Source organism: Esox lucius, chromosome 4 (genome assembly GCF_011004845.1).
Source record: "Esox lucius isolate fEsoLuc1 chromosome 4, fEsoLuc1.pri, whole genome shotgun sequence".
NCBI classification, from domain to species: Eukaryota; Metazoa; Chordata; class Actinopteri; order Esociformes; family Esocidae; genus Esox; species Esox lucius.
In genome coordinates, this window is record NC_047572.1 from 18443921 (window position 1) to 18470382 (window position 26462).

Consider the following 26462-nt stretch of genomic DNA (forward strand, 5'->3'; position numbering starts at 1 on the left):
TAAGTTAGATTTTACATTACATTAAGTTAAAAAAGAGCACCAGGGTGTAGTCTTAAAATAAATGTAATGCATTGTGCTTTGAATCAAGATAATATCAGTCTGACTGACCTTTATGAATTATTATTGGTCTACTGCAAACATGTTGCTTACTTTTGGAAATACAACTTTGTATCATTACACAGACCATCAAATGACCAAGTTATTATAAGTGCAAATGCAGGCTTTCTGGACAAGAGCTTGAAATAGGACTTCTCAGAGGGAAGTTACAACAAATACCTGCCTGAATTTGTAGTTTATTATTATTCCTGCTAGCTTTTTAAACATTTTGATTACAGAAAGGCTAATAAATTCAAAAATGGACCAAATTATGAAAATTCTCTTTAAACACAATTCATAAGATCTCTTCAGCCTTTGTTTACAAAATACCAAATTTTCAGGGTTCATCCAAAAACCCAAATTTATTTCAAATTCGGAAAATATTAATTATTTCAAGCAAATAGAGATTATGGCATTTGTTAATGCCTTTAAGTCTATGACAGTCAGTCAAAAATGGATATAGATGGATATCTCATAGTATAATGTACATGTGAAATATGGTTTGAAATGCACCAAAAAGATCTCGGGAATTTCAGACAAATCATCAAGCAATCATCTTAAAATTGTCTGTGTAGGCAAGATCATAATTATTTTTCTCCCCCCAGTACCTGGTTCTGTCCACTTTGTTGTAATAGGTATGTAGGATATAAAACCTAGTGCAATGTTGCAATTACCTTTTTGTCACAAAAGGTTTGGCTCCTTGTGCTGTGCTGAACATGGTTGCAGACAATCTTAAGAATTTGAAGTCCGAGTAAATAAAAAGAAAACATTCAGTGAAGCAATGTCTGCTTTTAGAACTAAAAATGATTATTTCACAGGATGTTGGATGCTAAAAGGCTAACTCAGTCTGACATGTTTTAAGAAAAGATATAAAGCGATTAGTAAGGGAAGACAACTTTTCTCTACAAATGAGACAAAAAACACTGCTATTGCCCTCTAGGGAGTGGGACCAGCAAGAATATTTTTTTACCCAAGGGTGTCCTACACTCTAAACATCTGATGTGACTTTTGCCCAGACCCATTTGATCTCCAATCCTGACCTGCATTTCTTAGTTACCTGTATCTGTCAACATCTTAACCAAAAGTAGCCAAAATGTCACCTCTTCAACTGATTTTATTTACATTTCACAATGTTCCCCAGGCGTTTATACTGCAAACAAAATGGCACTGTATTTTTAAATTGTGATAAAAAAAAAAAACATAGTTTAACAATCCCACATTAACAATCCCAATTTTGTTGAACTGCTTAAACGATCATACCCTTAATTCAAGACACTACGAAGAATATCGGAGTTCACACAAAGGTGAATTATTGACTGAAGAACAGACATCAGAAACTTAAAGGAACGAACAAAACAAACCAAATCCATTCAGAGCAAAAAGGTTGTCAGGTTTTGTAAACAGACAAGCATAGACATGAACGACAGCCAATAGGGTAACACTGCCCATCCTGTCTCTAGTACACGGATATAACCCATGATAGGTTGTTGCACCTCAGGTACTAGAATCAACAGCACCCGCAGGAATGAACAGTACCAGTCCATGCCCCCTCCCCAATGAGACAAATAACCCCACCATTAGTCTATTCACAAAATAAGAAGCCTCTCCCTCTTGTAATCACTGACCACACAGAGAGACTGGCTGTGTGTGTGAATGTGCTGTTGTGACCAGACCAAGGCTTACCGTGGAGAATTAAATCCACTGTCCACCGTAACGCTGCTGCTGTCCATGCTGTCCAGCCTGGCTGAGTGGGCCGACGGCTGGCTCTGGTGGTTGTGGTCACTCTCCTTGGGGTTAGGGAAGGTCAGGTTCCTCTCAAACCTGCGCTGGAGGTCCCTCTCCTTCTCCCTCTCCAGCAACCACTGCATGGTGCCCCCTCCTCCCCGGCCACCGCCGCAGCCCTCCGGCACCTTCGGCTCCTGCTCCGGCTGTTTGGCGGACGCGGCGTCCTCCAGCTCGTCGTCGTCCGACACGTTGTAGTAGTCGAAGGAGGCCTCCCCGGCCGGGCACGGTCCGGTCTGGTCCATCCCCGATGGGCTTGAGGACGGGGGCCGGGGCGTGGCCAGCAGGGGGCCTGGCGGCTCAAAGTGCTCCTGGCCGTCCAGCACCTCGGCCGACGACATGACCGGGGTCTTCCGCAGCGTACTTGACCTGGAGTAGCTCCCGTCCCCGTAGCCACCGGGCAGAGCGTTGGGCGGAGGTTTGAACAGAGTATCTTTGCTGAAGATCTCTTTCCTCTTGTCTATGCTACCGGGGTTGGCGGTGTGGTGCTGTGCTGAACGTCCATTCGGCAAAGGCTCGGTCATCTGGCAGGGGATGGATAAACTAACGCTGTTCTGTCCCTTTGGAGTGTCCTCTTTATACTCTGGGGGGTGAGGAGTCTGTCTGTCGGACGGACAGCCCACCTTCACCTTAGGCAGGCTGTCAGGATTGGGTTTCCCTAGGGGGCTGGGGGCTGTGAGGACCGACTCATTGCCGCACTGGAAATAGTCCTCGGCCGTGGGTTTGGGAGAGTAAGCCTTCAGGCTGCCGTAGGCAGGTAAACTGTCTCTACTTTTGCTCTTTTCAAGCGTCCTCCCTCCTTCAGGCCCACAGATGTCAGAGGTTAACTTAGCAGCAGGGGGTGTGGCCCGCGAGTGGGAATAGTGCGAGGCCTGTGCTGAGGCCCGCAGGGTCCCGTTGTCAGTGTAATAGCGGCTCCTGTCTCGGTCTCTTTCATCCGGGCTTCGCTCAAAGTAATCCGGGGGCCCAATCAGCCCAGCCCCCAAGGGCCCTTTGGAGTTGTCCATGGAGCGGGACCTCTCTTTGGCCTTGTTGTCCGAGTGCTCATTGCGAGACTTCCTCTCCTGCGTGTGGCTGTGGCTGCGGTGAACCTTGGAGTGGGAGGGGCCGTGCGAGGGCTCGGGGAAGGGCATCTCAGTCCTCCTCTTGGCCAGTTCCCCTGACACGTCCCACTCCGGGGTGACGGGCAGGTGGGACTCCACGATGTTGGGGTTACTGTGGGTCAGGTGGCGTCCACGGCTGCGCTCCACGGACAAGGACGCGTCCCGCGGCGAGCGCGCCAGGGAGGAGCTGTAGGCCCGGTAGTCCCGCTCCGCCGCCACGTCCAGGTTGGATCCCTCGGAGGGGTCCCCCCGGGAGGCGCGGGTCTTGCTGTGGGAGCGCGAGGGCTTGGCCTGGGGCTTGCGGTGGCCGCGGCTCCGTCTGCTGCGCCCGCTGTGCTGGGCTGACGAGCTGGCCTTGCTCCTCTGGGCCCTCTCCTCCTCCAGCCTCTTCATCACGGCCGTGTGCCTCGCCACGTTCTCCACCGTCAGGTCCGGGTTGATGCGCCGGATGATCTCCATCTCCACATCGCGCGGCACGGCCGTCGGGGTCTCTTCGTCGCGCAGGGGCCACTCCTCCGGGGGGAACTGGGCCGAGAAGGTGGCCAGCTGCTTGATCTTGTCCTTCTTGAAGCTCAGTCGGAACAGCTTGAGGCCAAACTTCTTGGACTGCTTCTCCCCGCTGCTGCCGCCCTCTCGGTGCTTGGTCAGGGAGTCCGACTTGAACGGGAAGCTGAGGGTGCTGCGCGTCTTCTCGGTTGACGTGGGCTGGGGCTGTGTGGGCGTGTGAGGAGAGTGAGGTGAGTGAGGCGAGTAGGCCTCTCTGTGCTCCTTGGGGGACTTCCTGGTGAGGGTGGTGTGGTGGCTGGGGGGGTCGTCGCGGTAGCTGTTGTAGGAGTCTCCGTGGTTCTTGGGATGGGGTCGGTCCCGGACACAGCCAGAGGTGGAGGGGGTGATGGTTCCAGACAGGGGGGAGGTACACTGCTGCTGGGACCGGTCTGGTATCCTCTCGTCCAGGTGGTACCATTTGGAACTGGTCCTGATGAGGGATGGCGTGATGAAGTAGGTCTGTGGCGTGACCACAAAGTAGCCCTCCGGCGTGGGGTAGATCTTCCTCTCTCGGACCAGCATGCTCAGCGTGTGATGGAGGATCTCTGCTGTTGGCGTGGGCACACCTACGACACAGAGAGGAGCATGTCAGAAATAGCCTATCTGCGCCTAAAAAAAAACCCTAAACATTATTAGTTATTAAGTCTGCAGACTAAACCAGTGCATTGCATAGTGAGCTTATGGGCCAGGGTCCAACGGAGGGACCTATGTAGGGAATAGGGAGCCATTTGGGAGCCAGAGCCAGAGGGAGATGGATGTTACAGCAGCTCCCCCTTCCACTCCTCAATGCCACACACAGCACAGCACTGAGCGGCTTCACTTCACTGGAGGTAGTATTACTCACAGTTACATCATGGTGCCCCTTCAGCCTGACCAGCATGACGCAATCCACCAGCCAGCCAGACAACCAGCCAGCCAGACAGCCAGCCAACCAGACAGACAACCAGACAGACAACCGGCCGCATATGCAGGCGGAGGCTGCAGCAAAACACACAGGCGAGGGAGTGAGCGGTCACACCCATCTCAGACACACAGCAGCCAACCACCACTACGCACTTCCCATACCAATACAACCTGCTCCAGAACACACAGAAACACGGGCACGCGCACACACACACACACACACACACACACACAGGAGGGAGCACAGACACAAACACCCAGGAGTACATACACAACTACAGGACACTAACACACGGAGGAGCGAACAAACAAACACACGAGCATGTGCACACGAGCGAGCGCACGTGCGCACACACACTCAGGAGCACACACCTTTGGCAATACTGGTTGGACTGGTTGCCCCTGAATAGTCCACACACAAACACACTCATATCTATTGGTAAACTGGTAGGCAGGCAGGCAGTTACGCGCCTACACACGTCTGTACGACAGATAAGCCTTGACTCGCTGGGGTTGCCTGCCATTACATCATACTGGTTTAGGTGCCGACCAAAGTGACGCAACTTCCTCCTATTTCTCTGAAGAGAGGAGGGAAGCCCTGTTCTTATGCTTCAAGTGTCTGGACGGAGGGGCAGTGTAGAGAATAAGAGTGCATCTGTGCCCGGTTTAAAAGAGATGCGCCATAAAAGGATTATGGCATGGCTCGGGCAAGTATCGGTCATGTCTGCTTGACACTGACAGAACATGACACCTACCACCTACATAAACCCACCACACAGTTCAACTAGTCCATGTTCCTCTGTGTCCACCCCTCCAACACACAGTCACACACAGGTCTGAGGTGAATGATAAGCTACCTGGTGGGAAGGGGCCATAGGATGGGGCAGATGTGATCAGTGTGGTGAGGTAGGTTACACATGACTGAGGGGCTTTTTGGTATTCAAATGTCTTTGAGGGAGAGGAAGAAAGAGAGGGGAGGAGAGGGAGTACGAGAGGGGATGAGAGGGAGTGAGGCAAGAGAGAAGGGCCGAGGCTGAGTTACCAGCTAACAGGATCAGCTCCTCCTCATCTTAATCCTCCCAGCACTGGCTCTGACCTTCCACAGGGGAGAGGGGGGCTGTGTCTGGGGGGCATGGGCGGGGTAGGGGCTGCGGAAGATGCAGAGTCAGCACTGAGATGAGGACCGGGATAGGGACAGGAACGTGTCCGGATCTGACGGTCGACGAGGAGGCAGATGGGGCATACCATACGATGGCTCAATACCCTGAACATCGCAGAATGTAATCCATTGAATAAAGAAACACAATACGCCAGCACTGCATTGGTGGAATGGAGCCGCTGCCCAGTACTTGACATTGCTATCTGCAGGGTCAGCTCTGAAGGGTCAAGGTTGATTAACCCTTGAACCCCAGGCATATAGTAGAACAGGTCATCTATGTTGTTCAAGTGTAAAGCCTGGATTATTTTGAGGTTTCTCAGTGCATGTGGATATCCAAAAGCAGACGAGGGGAGACTTAGCAATCGTTCAACACATTTACTGTCTGCCAATCATATCTGCCCAGGGAGGCAGCCTAGCACTACAACTAATAACAAACAATTAAATGACTGTCATATACTTTAATTTCCAAGGATAGTGAGACAGACACAGACAAAGACACCAAGAGACAGCCAGAGAGAGAGACAAGAGACAGCCAGAGAGAGAGACAAGAGACAGCCAGAGAGAGAGACAAGAGGAGAGACAAGAGGAGAGACAGAGACACAGAGACACAGAGACACAGAGACACAGAGAGAGAGAGAGAGAGAGAGAGAGAGAGAGACGGCCGCGGGGGGATTGGGGGGGGGGCAGAGACCTGTCATCATAAATAACAACATTCCCCACTCACCTTTCTCAGAACAGCAGACCTTTCCATAATATAATCAGAAGATAGTGTGTCCATCCCAAATGGCACCACATAATCAATTTAGGGCACCTCTTTTGCCCAGAGCCGTATGGACCCTGGTCAAAAGTAGTTAACTATAAGGAATAGGGTGAATAGAATGAATACCCTTGCTTGCAAGGAGAAGATTTAGTTGACCAGCAGCACGTTTTGCTGTGCAAGACACAAACAAGCTAACTAAGAGGTAAAACAGATCAATATCTGACAGTCTTTAGGATATTTTATTAAATATACAGAGGCCTCACACTTGACTGTATTCAACTCTATTTCACTACCAATAGCTTTCAATTCTTCACTAAACGCGTGCTAGGCCTATGTCATGAAAAAGACACTGTTATTGCAGGAGTAATGGAAAACAATAGCTAATCCATTATACAAATAACACTTCCCCATTCAACACTGATTGTTGCATGCCTCTTCTCGCTAAGCTCTTCTCTGAGCCAGCTTTCCATGATTTTAAGCTTTAGTAAAAAAAAAAAAATAATGCATATGTTGTGACGTTATTTTGGACGATACAGCAATATAACCCAGTTTTGCACTAGTTGTCTATACCTGCACACAAACTCCACTATTTTTAATTCTTGGCTTGTGCTAGAACCTTTTAAATAGGGTTTTCAGCACTTTCATCTCACTGCCCATTTAAAACCTGTCCCCCAAGGCTCCATTAATTCCAACTCCTAAGAAAAAGATCATGGTTCACAATAAAGCAGAGCCATATTTATTGGTCTTCACATATACCTTCAACTACTTAGCTGTGACTTTTAAAAGGCCCCTAAATCCCCGATTTATCATCCACACGTTAAATTTGTTCTAATTTATAAATTCAGACAGAGCACTGGGACATTGAGACTGACTAGAGCATTGACTGACCAGCAGACCAACCAATCCTATCAGTTGTACTTGTGTGATAGTGTCACCCCTGACCTTGGACCCCACGGCCACAACCGTGACACCCACACTGCATAAATCTGGTTTTTGCTCTCACCTTGTACTTGATTGACTAATTAGTTTACTAATTGGTTAGTTTCTACCCTCAACTGGTTGTGTAGGTGTGAACTGGGAACCAATTTATAGGAAAAACCCTCCGTGGAATGGTTTGGACACTCCTGGTCTAAACAATTTAGCAAACACAGTAGTCTAACATCGGTTGAGTAAGCTGTCTATGAGGAGCTGTCTATGACCTACTCAATGTCTTGATTTTTTCTAGGTTTCTAAGATAATATACACTAAGGAATAAAGGTTAAAGATCAAGATTCAATTTAACTTGTTGTCAACTGATCAAAGGTTCAATCAAAATTTGACTTAACCCAATCCCTCGAAATATTTCACTTTTGCCAAAACAGTAGTATTTAGTTACAGTAGCTGGTCTTTAAAAGTCTAACATAACTTTAAGTGAAGAAGAATACTACCAGAACAGCTCTCTCAACCAGTTGGTTTCCATACACACATAGAAATTAATGACCTACTACAACACTGCACATTTACCTGCTAGTCAAAGTTATTTCTCAAGTGAAAAAAAGGCAGACGGAAGCCTACACATCAAGCCCAGGTGAACATAAACACAAGACAGGATGCTTATTTCAAAGCAAAGCAAAATATGTTGCCTGTAACCAAGGCATTTTCAATTACCCAGTGTAGTATCAGGATACTCTGACTTAAACTGACTTGAAGTGTGTACATGGATCTCAAGATGTGTACAGGTTAGCAGGACCAGACCAATGGTCATGAAAAAACATCTGAACAGAGATATTCCAGGAGTAGGCCCCTTGTCTTCTTCACCAGAGTCAGTGGAAAATGTGTATACCATCTTCATGAAGTCAACTTATTTTACAAATCCCTTTTTACAGCAGTGGTTATCATAAAGTGCTTGCACAGATACCCAGTGCAAAACAGGAAGCAGTTATAGGTAGTTTGGCACACCAATTCTCATGAATATAATGAAAGCAGTGACTGGAAGCATGCTAGCAGATACTAAAGACATCCAGTGATTGGCCTTTAGTTAGAAACTGCTCTACAACTAGTTAGCAAACTTCCTTCATACACTATTCTGAAGGAAATATAATAAAGGATCTCTTTGCTAAAATCCTGAAGATTATCTTGAAACTCAGGTTCACAAAAACACAGAAGTGCAGTATCTGCCTTTATGTACAGTGCATTCAGAAAGTACCAAGACCCCTTCACATTTTCCCACAATGTTAGATTGCATTATTCTACGTTTTCCTTTATAATCTACACACAACAACCTAAGATAACAAAGCAAAAACAAGTTCAGAGCGTATGGCTGTGGGGATGTTTTTCACCGGCAGGGACTGGGAGACTAGTCAAGATTGAGAACATAGCAAGATACAGCCAGATCCTTGATGAAAACCTGCCCTAAAGCGATCAAGACTTCAGAGTGGGGTGATGGTTGAACTTCTAAAAGGACTAGAACGCTAAGCACACAGCCAAGAAAACACAGGAGTGGCTTCGGGACAAGTCTGTGAATGTTCTGGAGTTGCCCAGCCGGAGTCCAGAATTAAAACTGATTGAACATTTCTGGAGTGACCTAAAAATGGCTGTGTAGCCATGTTCCCGATCCAACCTGACAGACATCGAGAGGATCACCATACAAGAATAGGACAAACGTCCCAAATACAGGTGGGCTAAGGTTGTACCGTCACAACCAAGACTCAAGGCTGTAATCACTTGCAAATCTGCAGCAACAAAGTACAGAGTGAAGGGGTCTGGATACTTACGGAAATGTCATATTTGCACTTCTAAAACCTGTTTTGGCTGGGTTATTATGGGGTGCAAATTGTTGAGGGGAAAAAATCTATGAAATGCATTGCAAAATAAGGCTATACTGTCAAAAGATGGAGAAATTGAAGGGGTCTGAATACTTTCCGAATGCACTGTATGCTACTGGAGAGGAGAAATTAGAAGACAAATGTCTGTTTGCATTTAATGTGTATTGTTGTTACCTGGGAAACATGTTGCCAGGTGTTCTGTCAGGGCCTCCTGGGTGACAGGCTTGCGGGCAGAGTTCATGGCTGAGATTGCCAGGCACAGCACCTCCCCCAGAGGGATAAACTGTGACTGGCTGATGGGTGACATACTGATGGGAGACACATCACCTGAGAGATGAGGGAAGTAAACAAGAAACACAATCAATCAAATATATTTTATCAACACAGTTTTACATGAAATGTTGTCCCAATGGGCTTAACAATAACCTAGCCTAGACCCCAAAGAGCAACCAAAGCATAAGAGCAGAGTGGCCAGGAAAAACTCCCTAAAATGAAGGAAGAACCTTAAAAAATACAGAAAACGCTGTGAAATATGCAAAAAAGGTTGTCTGCATCTGATCAACAGTACCTAAAAGTAAATTCCTTGTGTAAACCATCTAATTTATACCAGCACATAAAAGGTTAATACTCCCATGCTGAAGATGATATGACGTTGTAATTGCCTCTTGTCACCCTAGAGGGCGCAGGAGAGCACCATATAATAAGGAGGATGGAGAAAGTTCTAGAAAAATACACCTAGCTACGTCATGTTTTAATAAGCTGACATTTTGAACCTAAGTAAAAGAAAATTGCTTTACTTCATACCCTTTCAACAAACATAAGTTCCAACATCACTATTTTGATCATTCTGTGTTTTTACCCTCCCGAATCTCTGGTAGGTTTCTTAACATTAGGATATCGTTTTGTTGATCTCTACAGCTAACAATTCAGTTAGCAAGCCATAGACTTCGTCTTATTTTAGAATTAATGTGAAATGTATAAGATGTAAACTGCATTAAGAATATCAAGAAAAATTCAGAGATGAGCATGTAGCTAAATATATTTTTATTTTACGGACCAATGTAATTGGAATTTTTTCAAATGGAAGTTGCAAGCCAACCTGTCGCATGTGAGGTACATGGTGTGGTGTCTTAGAATTGCACTCTTGTTAAATACGTCAAATACAGTCCGTGGTTTTCGAAAGATTCATTATAACTGCTTATTTCCAAAGCTAACACTTAAAATGTTTAGTGTTACAGTATTTTATGCTTGATATTTTATGGTCTTACTAGTGTTAGCCTAAGCGCAGTTATCAGACATTTTAGTTATGCCATTCTGTAGTCCTTTTGACCGCCACGTGTCGTTGCGGTGATACCATGGACATTGGATGGATGTTGGTAAAACTGATATAAAAGTTAGAATACCGAATTTGAGCTCAAGTAATATAGAAAGACATTGATATATGCATATATAGTAATTAGTAACTAATGGTGAATGTTATTACTGTATGCAGATTGGTTTTGTTTGTACCCTTTGATTCTACGATCTACTGTGAGCCAGCGATCCCAATTCCTCACTGACACTTCCCGTCGTTACCAGTCAATGGTTTGAGGAAGTTGGATTCAGATAAGACTTTCCCTTTTTTTTTGAGAGCTCCAACGATTACACACACTACCCAGGTAGACAAAACATGTGATACACTATTGACTTTTGTACATATTCCATACATATATTTTGTGTATTAGTAATTATTTTATTAATTGGATACTCATTGCGTTATTTCATTTTTCATTGGGATATTAATCCTTACAATAGATTTTTGTTGCTGTTGTGAATGAATATAAATACTCAAAGGGTTTGAACAGTGAGAATAAATGCCGGCCTGTTCCTACATTGTCTTTTCAGTCCAAGATCTCTGCCTAACATTATGCTTCCTTCCCGTACCTAGATGAGCAGTAAATCTGTCTACTCCGTTATAAGAGCTAGATCGAATCGGTGACACTTGCACAGCATCTGGCGCTAAAGTACACACGTTTGACTATTTACAAAAACTTTATCGCTATTATGACCCCAAACACTCAAAAGACAATTAAGACTCAAAGTACTTGAAGCGGAGGTCTGCAGATGAAACTCTCCCAGTATTAGATTGACCCCCTCAGAACTAAACCTCAACATACTTGAAGATATGTTGAATCAATTATGAAAAAAAATAAAAAGCAATTAAAGTCAAAGTAAGTCATGATAAATTTGGTAAAATGCATGTTTTTGGGAGGCCACATGAAATACACATTTATTACATTTAATTGTATTAATGTTTACTTGTGTTTACATTTTTCAACAACAACAGCAGCAGAAACAATTCTCAGATAAATGGCATTTAACAAATTTTCTTTACCTAAGCCTTGCACAGTGCAGTATGTATGGCTATTCTCTAAGTATTACAAATAGATTTTGCAATTTATTTGCATATTTGTTATCGTTGGATCACAGCTCATCTCGTTCCCAGACACTTATGCCCATATGCACCATGCGTAACTGCCTGGGGAGGAAGTTAGACCATGACAAACAGTTCAGTCGTGTTCCAGGCATATAGCTTACTGTCTGCGGCAGATTGTTTGGGCTCAGCTTTTAGTGCTACTTCACATTCACTTTTTGTGGGGTGGGGTGATACTCTATATTAATGTATAACTAATAAGAAGGAGGTGTCATGTCATATCTAGTGTATTAAAAACAGTCCGTAGAATTTGACCTCTAACCCCACTACTAGTATGGCCACAGATCGGTTTGGAACACACATGCACAGACGGCGACATAGACAGGATGTAAGCAAGCTATTTCCGGGTGAGGATGAAGCTGCTTGCTCTGCCAAGCATATAATGCTACATGAGAAAGGTCAGACGGACAGCAAGTGGAGGTACCCACTCGCACCTTGCTTTGGTCCTGCTAGTGGGGAGCCAGCAGAAAGAAGCGACAGCAAGTCAAGAAAATAAGAACTCAAACTGAGAACAACTGGAAAAGAAAACAGGCCATCGGACGTGGTAGTTTGGCAAAACAATTAACTTGACGCCGATCTGCATCTATGGAGACGTTATGCTAAACACTTAGCTTGTTTCTATGTGTTGCAATACTTATGCATATGTATGCATATCACTGCCTCATCACAGGATACAACAGGGTTGATGCAGGCCAAACACTGTAGGACAACAGATCTGATCTGATCCCCAAATGGCTCCCTGCACACAACACAGGAAACATGGTACCACTGTTGACCCAGATCATGTCACACAGGTGGTTTGAGTCCTCATTTCAACTGGGATGGAAAATGGCACGACTCATGACAATAAGTACTTATATTACTGATATTACAGATATTACGGCCAAAGCAGAAAAAGATGAACCACCCGAACCCTTTAATATATTTTGGAGACGGGTGTTGGGAATGTGAACCAATGAGATTCTGTTATATTAACATGCCACAACCCCCGCCTCACATTTTTCTGAACTAGTTTTTGTACTTAGAGATAACATTTTAGTTCCCGCAATATTATTTTGGTGAAATGTAGAATAGCGACAAACATCTGATATTGACCAAACATCATTATACCATTGTGCAATCCAAACACAGTGTTAAATACCACCCATGGAGTCCCCTCCACCCACACCAATTCCACTCCAACAACTAGTATACAGCATCAGTTCCTGCTGACAAATGGCGTGTCAGGCCTTTGTTATGAATTTCCCCGCGAATTGGGGAAACATCCCCTTTTGTCCCTTCATCTGAGAAATCCAGTTCTTTTGTCCCTTCCAGTTTTGGCCAATCAAACAACTAGATCCCAAATGCCGACCATTCAGACCAGAAGTGAAAAGGTATGCTCTTGTAAGCACCCCTGTGCAATTCAAAAGCTGCCCCACAGCTTCAGAATGGAAGCATCACTGGGTAGACCGCTGGTTCAGGTGAGATGTACATGCATGGGTGTATGAGTTAGTAAGAACAATGCATTAGTCCAAACACAAATATTATTTATTTAATCCTATCACTTTGTTCATTGTTCATATTCTATTGCAATGATTGCAGTTGCTACATTCAAAATTATATGGGTGACCAGTAGCTGTGGCAGGTAATCTCTGTTTGGCTGAAACACTGATCTTGCTGAATGACTCCGATGCATGAATTACACTTTTATGTTTTGATCAACTCCAATCCAGTGGCCATCATCAAAGCGGCACTCTGAACTTGAGCCTTTAGAATGTATGATCCACGCTGTCCCCATATTATTCATGTTACTAATTCTGGTCTATCAAAATATGTCCACTGTTAAAAACAGACCTTCCGTTTCTTCAACAGGATCTTCCGATCGCGAGAGTAGCTGTTTGAAATATCTTCGGACCTTAGTAACAAGAATTTATCATATCTAAGCACCATGTATCTCTGTTCTCTGTACGTCATAAACCATTGGTCAACAAGTGCATCTTACATGAGTAGTCCTTGTGTACCTTTATTTCATTATGCCTTAGATTACAGTGACATGTTGGTCTATTCTACACACAGTGTTTCATGATCCTTATGGGAAACTAGTTTGGACACAGATTACAGAACTTGAAAAACTACAGTGGATATAAAAAGTATACACACCCCTGTTAAAATGCCAGGTTTTGTGATGTAAAATAATGAGACAAAGATAAATCATGTCAGAACTTTTTCCACTTTTAACATGACATAATGTGAACAAATCAATTGAAAAACAAACTGAAATCTTCAAGGGGGAAAAATGAAAAATAAAAACCTTACAATAACCTGGTTGCATAAGTGGGCACACCCTCTTATAACCGGGAATGTGGCTATGTTCAGAATTAACCAATCACATTCAAACTCATGTTAAATAGAAGTCATTACACACCTGACATCATTTAAAGTGATGCTGATTAATCACAAATAAAGTTCAGCAGTTCTAGTAGGATTTTACTGACATTTTCTTAGTTGCATCTCAGAGCAAAAGCCATGGTCCACAGAGATTCCAAAGCACCAGAGGGATCTCATTGTTGAAAGATATAAGTCAGGAGAAGGGTACAAAAGAATTTCCAAAGCATTAGATATACCATGGAACGCAGTGAAGACAGTCATCAAGTGGAGAAAATATGGCACAACAGAGACATTACCAAGAACTGGACGTCCCTCCAAAATGTATGAAAAGACAAGAAGAAAACTGGTCAGGGAGGCTTCCAAGAGGCCTACAGCAACATTAAAGGAACTGCAGGAATTTATGGCAAGCACTGGCTGTGTGCTACATGTGACAACAATCTCCCATTTTCTTCATATAAATGGGCTATGGGGTAGACGGAAGACGGAAGCCTTTTCTTACAAAAAAAACATCCAAGCCCGGCTGACGTTTGCAAAAACAAACATCAAGTCTCCCAAAAGCACGTGGGAAAATCTGTTATGATCTGATGAAACTAAGGTTGAACTTTTTGGCCATAATTCCAAAAGGTATGTTTGGTGCCAAAACAACTCTGCACATCACCCAAAGAACACCATACCCACAGTGAAGCATGATGGTGGCAGCTTTGGGGCTGTTTTTCTTCAGCTGGAACCGGGGCCTTAGTCAGGGTGGAGGGAATTATGAACAGTTCCAAATACCAGGCAATTTTGGCACAAAACCTTCAGGCATCCATTAGAAAGCTGAAGATGAAGAGGAAGTTCACCTTTCAGAATGACAATGACCCAAAGCACACATCCAAATACACAAAAGCATGGCTTCACCAGAAGAAGATTAGCGTTTTGGAATGGCCCAGACCTAAATCCAATTGAACATCTGTAGGGTGATCTGAAGAGGGCTGTGCACAGGAGATGTCCTTGCAATCTAACAGATTTGGAGCGCTTTTGCAAAGAAGAGTGGGCAAATATTGCCACGTCAAGATGTGCCGTAGACTCCTACCCAAAAAGACTGTGTTGTAATAAAATCAAAAGGTACTTCAACAAAGTATTAGTTTAAGGGTGTGCACACTTATGCAACCAGGTTATTATGAGTTTTTTATTTTTCAATTTGTTTTTCAATTGAATTGTTCACATTATAGGTCACATTAAAAGGTGGAAAAAGTTCTGACATGATTTATCTTTGTCTCATTCTTTTACATCACAAGAACCTGGCATTTTAACAGATGTGTGTAGACTTTTTATATCCACTGTACATTTTGTGTCATAGGAATATTTAGCAGTGATCATTATGATTCATTCATGGATTTTTTTGTTAATCATGGCATTATAAGGATTAATTTAGAATTAAATCTCTAGTGAATAGATTCTCACGGACTGATTAAACAGTGAGAATTTGTCAAAACCACGGAATTGTATTACTTACAAGCAGCAGCAGTTTCTGGTTTGGGGTTTTTGTCCTACATTATTTGGACAAACCAGGATTAGGCAAAGGTGGTGCTTAAACTACAACAGTGATTAAACCAATGAGCAGATGATCAACCGTTTCTACTAGATTCCAAAGCAGCAAAGTAAAAATGGGCTAGCGTACTAAAACAAAAATTACTAACACAGGTTAAAAAAGTTAATTGGTAGGGTTTGGCAAACATATTCACATTTTAAGGTAGGAGACATTGCACGACAATGCTAACATTTTCACAGAATATGGAGACAGTACTTCCCTTTGGAAAACTTCAATACACTTCACTGAGCTAATACATTTGGAGGTTTAAATTAAGTTTATTTGTTGAATAAGAACTTTAGATACATCTGCTCAATAAAGCAATGAAAAGGGACACTTTTTGGCTAATTTGTTAAATTTATCTATAATTAGGGCTGAATTGTTTATTTTCTATTCATGGGTTTACAAAGTCTCTCTGAACCTTGTACATGTATAGAAAAAAAAATCTGTCAATATTTGTGCAGACAGACACCACCATTTCCACCAAATAAATTGACACAATTCCACCGTGTCAAAAGAAATTTGAACACAGGCGCATAATCAGATTTTGCCAATCACAAGCAAAGATAACCAAAAGCTTGCATACAAAAGAAATGGTGCAACAACACGGCAAGTCAACTAACTGAATTACTTCAAGGTGTGTGCAAACAGCTGGGAAAGTGCTTGTAAACGTTTCCCACTGATTTGAATAGCTTTGATCTCCACAATTTATCAGACAAAAATTACCCAACTTATATTTTAGCGGTCAGTATTACTATAAACAAACTCAAAAAAACAGTAAGGATCTTAAAAATCAATGGAGAATGCTGAAAATATGAAAGTATGGAACTGTAGGTCTATGAAAGAAATTCAATGGAAAGCCTTGCAAAATAAAACAAATGTAGAACTCGGCTGCCAGCCATTCGAATGAATGAAACCAACGTTCAAATGATCTGAGAATCGGAGCGTGTCAGTCGTTCACGTTCAGTCTTTTTTTAACAAAACCTCTGTTTACATATAAACATGTGCGTATCTTCACAACCAATCATCTGCATTCATGATTTCAACCTGAATTCAATTATCAGTTATATACATGTATTTATAATTCTGCTGGGCTTTATCTATTTTCTCTGTGAACGTAAAAAGCCGTTGGTCAGAGCTCTAGATGGAGGACAGCATACAAAACCAAAGATGTTGTAGAATTCCACAAACATTAAAAAGGACTAGTTACTCTCAAGTCAGTAAAACGTTGTTCAAAAAGAGCTAGCGTTACAAAACTACACATTAGTAGTGACAGCAGAGAATCGATTTCAGATCACAACGATAATGTTTTTTTTATCCAGCCCTACTCAGGATACTGTAGCCAGTTCTAGTCCCAATTAAATGTTTTCCATTTCAACCCTCTAATCAGGGACGGGTTTAGACCAAGGACACCAGGAGGGTGCAATAAATAAGGTAGGAAACAGAAAACCAGCAGGCTCTGAACACTGAGAATTCAAGCAAGATCGTAATATTTTGTAAGATTTTAACTGAAAACCATTATCTCTTAATTGTATTGTTCTGAAGTTACTTGTATTTGTGAAATGTGACCTAATATACAGCATACTGAAGGAACGGCATAGCATAAAGACAATACTTGAAACCTGGAAATAAGTAGTTGCCATAAGTCTTGTAATTTATCTTATACATGTTTTAGAATTAAAAAGAACAAATTAATATACTGTGATAATGTCAGACATAAAACCATTACACAAACTTTCTGTTGTGTACCAGCTAAATTGCTGGGATCTGTCCATTCTGTATTGTTATTATAATTAAAAACATGCCCAGCCTGTATTCAAAAGACTGACCTGAACAACACAAACACAGACAATGTAAAATGGGTAATCCTTTACCAACTGTCTCCTGAATGTTTAGGCATTCAGTTCCAACACCTCACATTGTGTCCACTTCCACCATGGGCAGTTTTTTGGGGGAGGGTTTAATAAAAATCATGAAAGTGATTGAACTAATATGGAAAAACTCAAACAATTAACAAAATGTATAGACAGAAGTTCAAGGACTAAGTTAGAGCCTATAAGGGAACCACCAATAGATCCCAAGGGGTTTGAAATGACTAATGCATTCACTTGAATTTTTTCCTATTTTCTTCCATCACTTTTCCAACTGGTTGTCCTTCATTTCATAGTTATTGGGTTGTTTTGAATCATCAGTGACCACAACCAAGGAAGCAAAGCACAACAATTTTAACCCAATTTGCACAAATCTTCAGCAATATCTTCTCCTGAAGCATTAACCGATCTTATGTCCTGCCCTTAAAACAACTCAAACCAGGTGCCAAGAATGACATCAGAATAACATTAGAAACCCCTATTTAATAACAGAAGAAGAAGAACCTTACAGTACCCTCATACAAGGCTACACTATGATCACATCTATCTGGGCTCCATCTTGCCAAGCCTCCGAGCTGGGAGTGGAGGAAGTGACCTCATTCCCATATACCCATAAGTAATGAGTGAGACAGCGACACAGAGCCAGAGAGTGAGTAAGAGAGAAGGGAGAACTGTGAAGATAGTCCTCTCTTGCTTCACTGTGATATAGAAATCAGCAGACATTTTTAAATAGCTGAAGTAATCGACACCGGGCTGTCACAACATCCCTGTCTGCCTGCCGCGGTGTCATGGGAAGCACAGAGCAAACAGGGTTGTTCCAGGAGGAGAAAGAGGAGTGAAAGAAAGAGACTGAGCAGTTGGAAGATGAAAAGGGAGAGAGCACAGCTGCAGAGGCCTAGTGGGAACAGCTTCAGCCAGTACCCCCACGGACAACAGTTGTGCAGCCCGCCACCCCCACTGAGAAGGTGACCAAAGACTGAACCCCAAAACAGACCAAGGCACAGTGGAAGGCATGCCTTTATGAAAGACGAGCTGCGTAAAAAGATGGAGTGTGACAATCCCAAAAATACATTTAAAAAAAGCATAGCGGGGCATTAAAAGTAGTAGCCTACATTCTTATTTTGAGAAACTGTAAGTGGAGCACTTCTTGAGTGACCAAAGCATTTACATTTTACTAATTTAATAGATGCCCTCATCCGGAGCGACTGAATACTCAGTGCATACATATTTTTTGTACTGGTCCCCCATGGGAATCAAACCCACAATTGCAAGCAGCATTCTCGACCAACGCAGTCACACAGGAGCCCTGTTATTACTATTATTAGTAGTAAGCTTCAGTATTGGGTCTGGGGTATTTCACAGAGAATCTACTAGAGCAAAAGTGGCTTGCTACTGTTCGTCCCTCCATTAACATGGACGCTGTCCTATGGGGGAGAGGAGGAACTCTCATGCCTGCCTGCTGCAGTGGTAGTAAACAATTCACTCAGCCAGCCAGTGAGAGACTGTCCTTTGTCCATGCACCTCCTGCTAAACCCCACCCCCTTCTTTTGTGATTCATTCCGGCAAAGCTACGCAACACCATCTACAGCATTTACACACGCTATCTAGACCAGGAGCAAAAAGAAGAGAGTGAGAACGAGAGAGCGATGGAGAGATAGAGGAATGAGATGGGCAGTACCTTGGCTGATTCTGTCGACTCCTCCGCTTTTATCCAAGCAGATTCGGAGGCAGCACTTTTAGCTGCAGCCTTCAGACAAATGAGCATTCACTCAAGGGCCTTACCCAGCATGCTCCACTCCACACAAAGACAAGGGGGTGTGACCAATCACATTGTGCTTCAGTATGCACTCTGCTTTTTACCCTCTCTCTCTCTCTGCTCCCTCCCCTTAATGCCCACTGACATACAAGCTTGTGGGCGGCCTGCCGAAAGCGTTGTTATGGCAACGCATCCCCAGTTGCACCCAGCGCCTGCTCTGCAAGCTTTTTCACCCTCCCCCTCTTCAAGTCTTTCTACCCCTCCGCTCCAATGAAAACTTAAGAGCTGCTCACCGCAGGTTGGGCTCAGAAGCACGTCCAGTCATGTGTCAGATAAGATGGGTGATACGCTGCTCTTCCCCTCTCCCTCCATGGGGGGGGAAGGGGGGTAGGGGGGGTCCTCTTTGTGACCCAATTAGAAAAGGACAGCCCAGAACGCTACATTTCAGGAGGTTTGCAGTCCAGGATATAGGGCAAGTTCATTTGAATGAGTAAATAAAACTGAACACTCACTAGGGGTATATACACATTTGGTAACATTCAGTCCATTCTAGAGAATTCTGTATGGTTCACTGAAAGGGGGGGGGGGGGGTGACTGCTCTAAAAGGAGCTCCCGACCCCTTAACAGCGCCTGTACATAAGTGACCAGCTCAACAAGTTGTTAATGTTTGGTTCACTTGGAATCCACGATCTGGTTCCCTTTTAACTGTCACATGAACACACATTTTGCCAGATACACTAATCCTTCCCCACCAAGCACACTGACTGTTTTTAATGCCTTCACCCCTCACTTTAGTGTCACTAACTAAAAACAGATGACATGCAGGTTGGCAGTAGAATTTTGGCTACATAATTTTAATTGAAAGGCTTATTTCCTTCTGCCAATCATTTAAAAAAGTAAACATATTGTATAGTACGTATTCCACTTAAAAATGCAAATCCTTAGCTTCTAAAATGTAACAAGTGACATCCCTAGCAGTCCGATAGCAGGTTCTGATCTTGGTTCATTTTTAAACATAGCAATGTGAACGCAAAGAGGAATGCGAAACAGGACGCAGAAGTGGCGTGAGTGCTGAGTCGTCACTCAAATGCCGGGGCAGTGTGAATGCATTTTGAATGATTTAAATTTTACGACCTCATTTTAAAAACAGCCAAGACTAGGACTGTGGGTGAAAACCACCCTTTGAGACTTCTCTGTACCTGGAAATGTATCTTATGCTGCCAAGGAAGTCTCTATTGGCAATGACGTGGTGCTGATCTTGATACAAACCTGCTAATGTGACAAGTAGGTGTAAGGGGGGGTGGGACATTGTGAATGGGGGAGGGGTAGACATTCACAGGGGCCTCCTTGGGTCCCACAAAATGGAACTGGAGTTGGTCCAAAATTAGATGCTATAGGTTTCACTAACAAAATAAGCCTTGTTAGGCTCCATAATATCAAATGAAAGTGACACGTCCTATGCCAGACTTCTGAAATCATCTCTTCTGACTGGGATTAAAGATTACCTAATCAAAGTCCTGCATAAAGTGTGTATTTGTATATTAATCTTCCTTATAGACAATGTTTTTTATCAGAATATTAGAAGCTCAAGAGGTAAGACACTGGCAAGAGAAAAGACTAATTCAAATTAATTGAACTAACTTGCAGCTTCCTCAAGCATGCCTGGCTTTACAGAGTGGTATCAAGTTTTTTGTTATAGTCCATTTGATGAGTTATTAGGTTACACTTCTTCACTGAAGGTTGACAGCCAGTACAGTTTTAAAAAGGCAAAATAACATTACTTTGTAAACAGGTGAGCTGTTGAAAGATAGAGGAACTACAACTGCCACCTTGTGCAATTGTAGTTGTAAAAAAGATTCTCATAACTTTTTGGGCTTTTTGCTTCTGCTTGCCCCTCAAATACACTGAAAAACAAGCAAATAAGAGAACTTGCACAGGAACAAACATGTATTAATATAGATGATGTGAGTTTTACTACACAAATTTCAAGCCTTGATCTATAAAGACATGATCCAAGACACAGCATGATTATCAAATGATAATTGTAAAACTGTATTTAAATGTAAGCAATGTAGCTCTTTATCCCAAGGGATTGACAGTACAGTGTGCATATATGTTCATATTGATATTCCTCCAACTGTAGGCCAAACTATTGACCTGAGAGATGTGCCTTTAATAACGTGTTCTGTTGCCAACAGCAAGTTCCCAAGTGAAATATGAGAGACCAATGTCCAGGTGGCGCTGCTGTAAATTCACACTCCAGACCACCCTCCAGGTTCTGGGAAAGTACCACAGAAGACCACAAAGAATGTCAGAAACCTTTCACACCGATACAGGTGGCACGTCACAACACTGAAGAAACAGGCCATACAATGGTAACAGGTTAGACTTATGGACACAATCATTTTATTTAAACTACTTGTTACTATAGTATGACCATGCAATCACACCTACAACAAAATTCATACTTTGAAAGAATAAATAACAACAACAACAACATCTCAGGGAATAGGTTTGTATGAATACTTAATATTCTCAAACCCTGATTGACATAAGCATCAGGTCCCTTCTCATTGTGACCTGCTAGAGGGTCACTGAAAGAGGCACTTGCCAATGACCCCCAGGTCAGCTGGGCTGTAAATTCCAACCCTGCTTTCCCTGGCTGCCTTATAAATCTGGTGACAAAAATCAAGCTGTCACAACACACAGAAGCCCTAACACTGGACTGTTACTGACCAAAGATGCTATTAGGCCACCACCTGTTTGTTAGGCTACTTCACATGCCTTAACACTAGATGGGGGTAAGAGACTGACTGAAAAGTGCAAATTGGAGACAAAAAAACAACACTCAAAACCCCACCTAAAACCTACATGTCAGAAAGTTTAAAAACTCCAGCTATTTCTATGAGGAGGATGAGCTGGCTAATTAGTCAACGTACATGAACGTTTTTAATGACCAGTATACGCCCACACAACTGCACCATCATATAAGTTATTTAATGCATAAAAACAAAACAATTGATGGATAAGATACTTGGCTTCATTAAAGCTACAATTCTTGCCAATCTCTAACGCTACCTGTGAAATAGACATTAACAGATACTGGAGAAGTTAATAAGCAGCAAAACCTGCTTTATGTCTCCATCTATACTCAGATACTAGAGCAGTGGGAGTAGCGTTTTGACTATGGTCGTCCAAATTACTTTGCCACATCGGAATGAGGTATCGGTTGCTGCTCAGGGGTGAAGTATGCTGGTTACAGTGAGAGGATTCATACATCATAAACTAGACCGGACGATAATGAATTAGTCGGTCTACCTTCAACTGTTACTTTTTGAACTTTCATTAGCCTTCAATGTTTTGTTCTGGTTAAAGGAATGTCAGGTGAGCGGCAGCGGTAAGCCCTAAGATACGGCCATAAATGCCCCTTGGTAATTCAAGAGATCAGCCAATATGTTGCAATAAATTACAGTATTTACCAATGTTTACAGGAAACTATGAGTTGAAGAAGATCCAGCCTGGGTCTAACGCCTCAGGAAGTTGCCAGTGCGGGATGAGACAAGAAAATCCCTGCTGCCGATGTCAACCCCACCCCATGCAGTGCCTGGCTAATATGTAGCATCCGATGGAGCTCCCGGCCACTCCAGCCAGCGGCACCGTCACGGCTCATACCTAAACTGTGGTGGAGAGCTTTGCACTATGGGAAAAAAAAGCACCTTAGGACAATAATTATTTTATTGCGTCCTAATACTTTAATTTGACCTTTTGCTATTACACTAGTACACAGTCATTTTGTAGAAACTCTCATCCAGACCTACCTATAGGAGCAATTAGAGTTATTATTAATATTATAAATACAAATGAGATCATAAACACACATCTAAGACCAGGTAATACACAATAAGAAGAGGGACACTAATCCATGAATAGGGCCTTTCCTATTTACCTGCATTAACATGAAATCAAACTTAGCAATTTGACAGTAGAAATATGTGATTGCAGAAATTTCAATGCTTAAAACAGCATATCAATTCCTGTTTAAAGATTTTAACCTGCAGTAGGCTATTATTTATTTTCTAATGTCAGAGCAGGTGGTTGAGCCTGAAAGAAACGTATAATAAAAGTTATATGTAGCAAATTGACAGCAACCAAACCCCAAAATAAATGCTATGTCAATATAATGTCATATCTTGATTACATTGACACGATCAGAATGCATCATTTTATTCCGAGGAATACCTGGGAACAGATTTCCTAAATTAAATCCACTTCTCAGAATCTCTGGTGATTTAACAGCCCAAAACGAGAGCCAGGCAGTATTGAGCCCCGGCACTTACAGATATGCAAATTCTGCCTAAAAAGTAATATTTGATTATGTGCTAAATCCACAGATTATGAAGCACTTTTGAAGAAAGCACACATTTGTTATAATTTTCTCTCTATCATGAAACAGGACATCGTGTATCAAGTTCAGCCTAAATCACAAGTGCAACAAACAGCATAGTGCTGAGTTGAGGTCCTGAAAGAAGCCTTTGCAATATACAGAAACACAATCACAGAAAAAATACTTTGAAAACAAAATACCAAGAAAAATACCATGGGAAATTAATATATTAGCAAAACCTCCATGTTTTCCCACTGTCACCATTAATAAAGCATGAAAAATCTATATACGCAGTAAATATACAAACATTCACAGTGGTGCATATTTTGAATGCTGAAATTATTTTTAGCCAGGCAAGCAACAGGGGGGGATCCTTTTTGGTGACTGACCATCACATGAAAACACCATGATAAAAAGATATCCCAATTAGAGTGTTAGAAGTGGAGCCCCATGTGTGACTGGCCCTTTATCAGCAACTATCAGTCCTGTACAGAGATCGAACAAAATCACTCTAAAACTAGCAACAACTAAAAAAGGTTTTATGCACAGGGCGAGGGGGCACAATACTTACATTTTGGGATAATCATTTTGACAATGTTATGTTTTGAAATTATTCAAATAGTTGTTTGTGCTAGTGGGCGGTACCTATACCAAATGTGTCTTCATCATTTTAAATAAATTGTTTTTTAGCTCCTTCTTTTCCCCTCTTAACATCAAAAGATTGCAATAGCATCGAAGAACCGAATCACCACACAAATACAATGAGAACTGCAGCACATTTAGTATCGGAATTCCCAGCCCTAACATCTACTATTAGCATATTGCTTTAGCCAAACTGAACTGATGCCTTGCTGACAAAAAGCAGCCTAAAGCTTTATGAGTCAGCAGGTGGTCTGGCAGTAAGGCCATACGCTACCCTAGTGCACAGAGCAGAAACGGGTGTAGTTTTGTTTCGTCAACTCTCAAGTTCTTATTTATTCAATTTCCTACTTAGCAACAGTTTGTGTCTATCTACAAACACCCATTTGCCTGTGGCCCTGCTGCACACGCCAGAGATTCTACAGAGGTTGGACACTTAAGTTCCACAGCACCTGATAAGCTAAGAGAACACCCGCTAATGAATAACAACATTGTTTAATGGGATTCTGGATTTAACCAAAGCCAGTGTAGAGGGGATGGCAGGGGTGTTGCGCGTTGTGTGGCTGCACCCTTAAGCACAAACCATCAGACTTGTCCTATTATGAACTGATAATAAGCCATAGCTTTTTGGTTTAAGCTCCATTATTTTTTCCAGAATTTAGGATTATCAAGCCAACTAATCTGGGCTACTAATGCCTCTTGTTTTTTGTATTTTTTATTAACTCTGCCTTGAGGCCCCGGCACTTTGATAAGCAGCAATCAAACAGCCAAGTGCATTACAAGCCGGGATGTGCCTGAGGTTTCACTGAGGTTCACTGCTGTAGAGCGAATGTTGTTGAGAGATTTGTCTTTAAAGATCCTAAGCTGCATTAGCCTATACTAGCATTCACTCTCACTCATGTGCCAGCACACGCACCCACACACGCACACACGATTTTCATACATCATTAAACAAACGTGCCACAGTGTGTAAAAGAACAGAAATAGCCCTGGCCGAGTCAGACGCCTGTGAGTACTACTAGAAGAGGATCCGCGAGGAAAACCAGGCCGGGGCTCCTGCACTGCAGACAGGTGCAGAGTTCTGTGATTAGCCACAGGAGAGCGAGGAGCTGCGACCTCCCTCAAGGTGTGGAAACCAGAGCGACCATGACGACCCTTCATCCACATGACTGCGTGGCGGTGGGCATCCCAGGCCAGACGAAGAGGGGAGCGTGACTGACTGGGTTTGCGTGAGGACGGACATTGTGTGGGGGGGGGCACAGAATTGTGTCAGGCAGCCAGGCGGGGGGCCACGGGGAGCAGGCAGGGGCGCTGCTTGACTGTCGAAGGCACCTGGTTAACGAGTTCACACGGGTCCGTGCATGCCGCCAGCCAGGGATCAGACAGGGAGTTCCGGTGACACTTGTTCCCGGGCCGGCCAGCGTGTCAGTCCACGTCAGGGATGTGTGCCAAGCCAGAGAAGCAACAGCAACATATACAACCAGTACAATGCAGAAGGCTGCTCAACTAAAAGATGGCTGATCCTCTGACCTATTCCATGGGATAGCTGAAAACCACACTATGCAGTCGCCATAGAGATTATATTGCCAACACACACACACCCACACACACACACACACTCAAAGGAGTCCTTTGGACTCAATTAAGGACTTAATTAACTTGAATTGTTCCTGACAAAAGGAAAATAGTTTATATACAGTGCAAAAATGATTCACATGGAACTACATGGATAAAGAAATCCAATGCCAATTCCAATGTCTCACAAAGTGAGCGGGGGCCCAGTTCATAAGGCCTCACTAGAGGTCACCAAAGTCAAGTTGGTCACATACCTTCTCTGACCCTTCATGCCAAAACAACACAGCTTTCATAACAGTATCACCACCACCTGAAGGAACTGGGAGAAACCTTCCCAAGGCGTTAAATCTGTAAGTCAGAATGGGCTCTGGGTTCTGACTGATGAAGCCAGTCTAGCCAACCAGCACGTTCCGTAGAAGCCAGTCTAGCCAACCAGCACGTTCCGTAGAAGCCAGTCTAGCCAACCAGCACGTTCCGTAGAAGCCAGTCCTTCCACACAATAAATCTGCGGTGGAAATAGAGCTTAGCGGCAGGCTAGCCGGCAGACAGACATACGTGTCGCCCGTTATTGGCAAGCTCCACAAGAAAGGGTGGGAGATAGAGTCTTGACCAAATAACACAAGTCCTTGCCAGGATAAAGACCAGGGGTCTACCTGGGGCCCGGTTAGTCTGGT

At 43.1% G+C, this 26462-nt stretch overlaps 1 protein-coding gene and 1 long non-coding RNA gene across 6 annotated transcripts in view; one reads left to right on the forward strand and one right to left on the reverse strand.

Moving 5' to 3' along the window:
* Positions 1-26462, reverse strand: part of LOC105026767 (storkhead-box protein 2) — a 62373-nt gene that overhangs the window by 4282 nt on the left and 31629 nt on the right. For 3 of the 5 annotated variants that reach the window (XM_010898453.4, XM_010898458.5, XM_034291801.1), the window contains exons 2-3: positions 9328-9480; positions 1780-4093 (exon numbers count right to left, since the gene is read on the reverse strand). In XM_010898453.4, coding sequence (XP_010896755.2) covers positions 1780-4093; positions 9328-9480 — 2467 coding nt within the window. Of the gene's footprint in view, positions 1-1192; positions 4094-9327; positions 9481-19112; positions 19225-26462 lie in introns of those variants that run through there. The other 2 variants (XM_010898466.4, XM_020046057.2) reach the window with 2 other exon arrangements.
* Positions 9892-13606, forward strand: LOC109615727. Its single transcript, XR_002196705.2, has 4 exons — positions 9892-10027; positions 10646-10811; positions 12941-13086; positions 13478-13606. It is a non-coding gene; the product is annotated as an uncharacterized LOC109615727 (long non-coding RNA).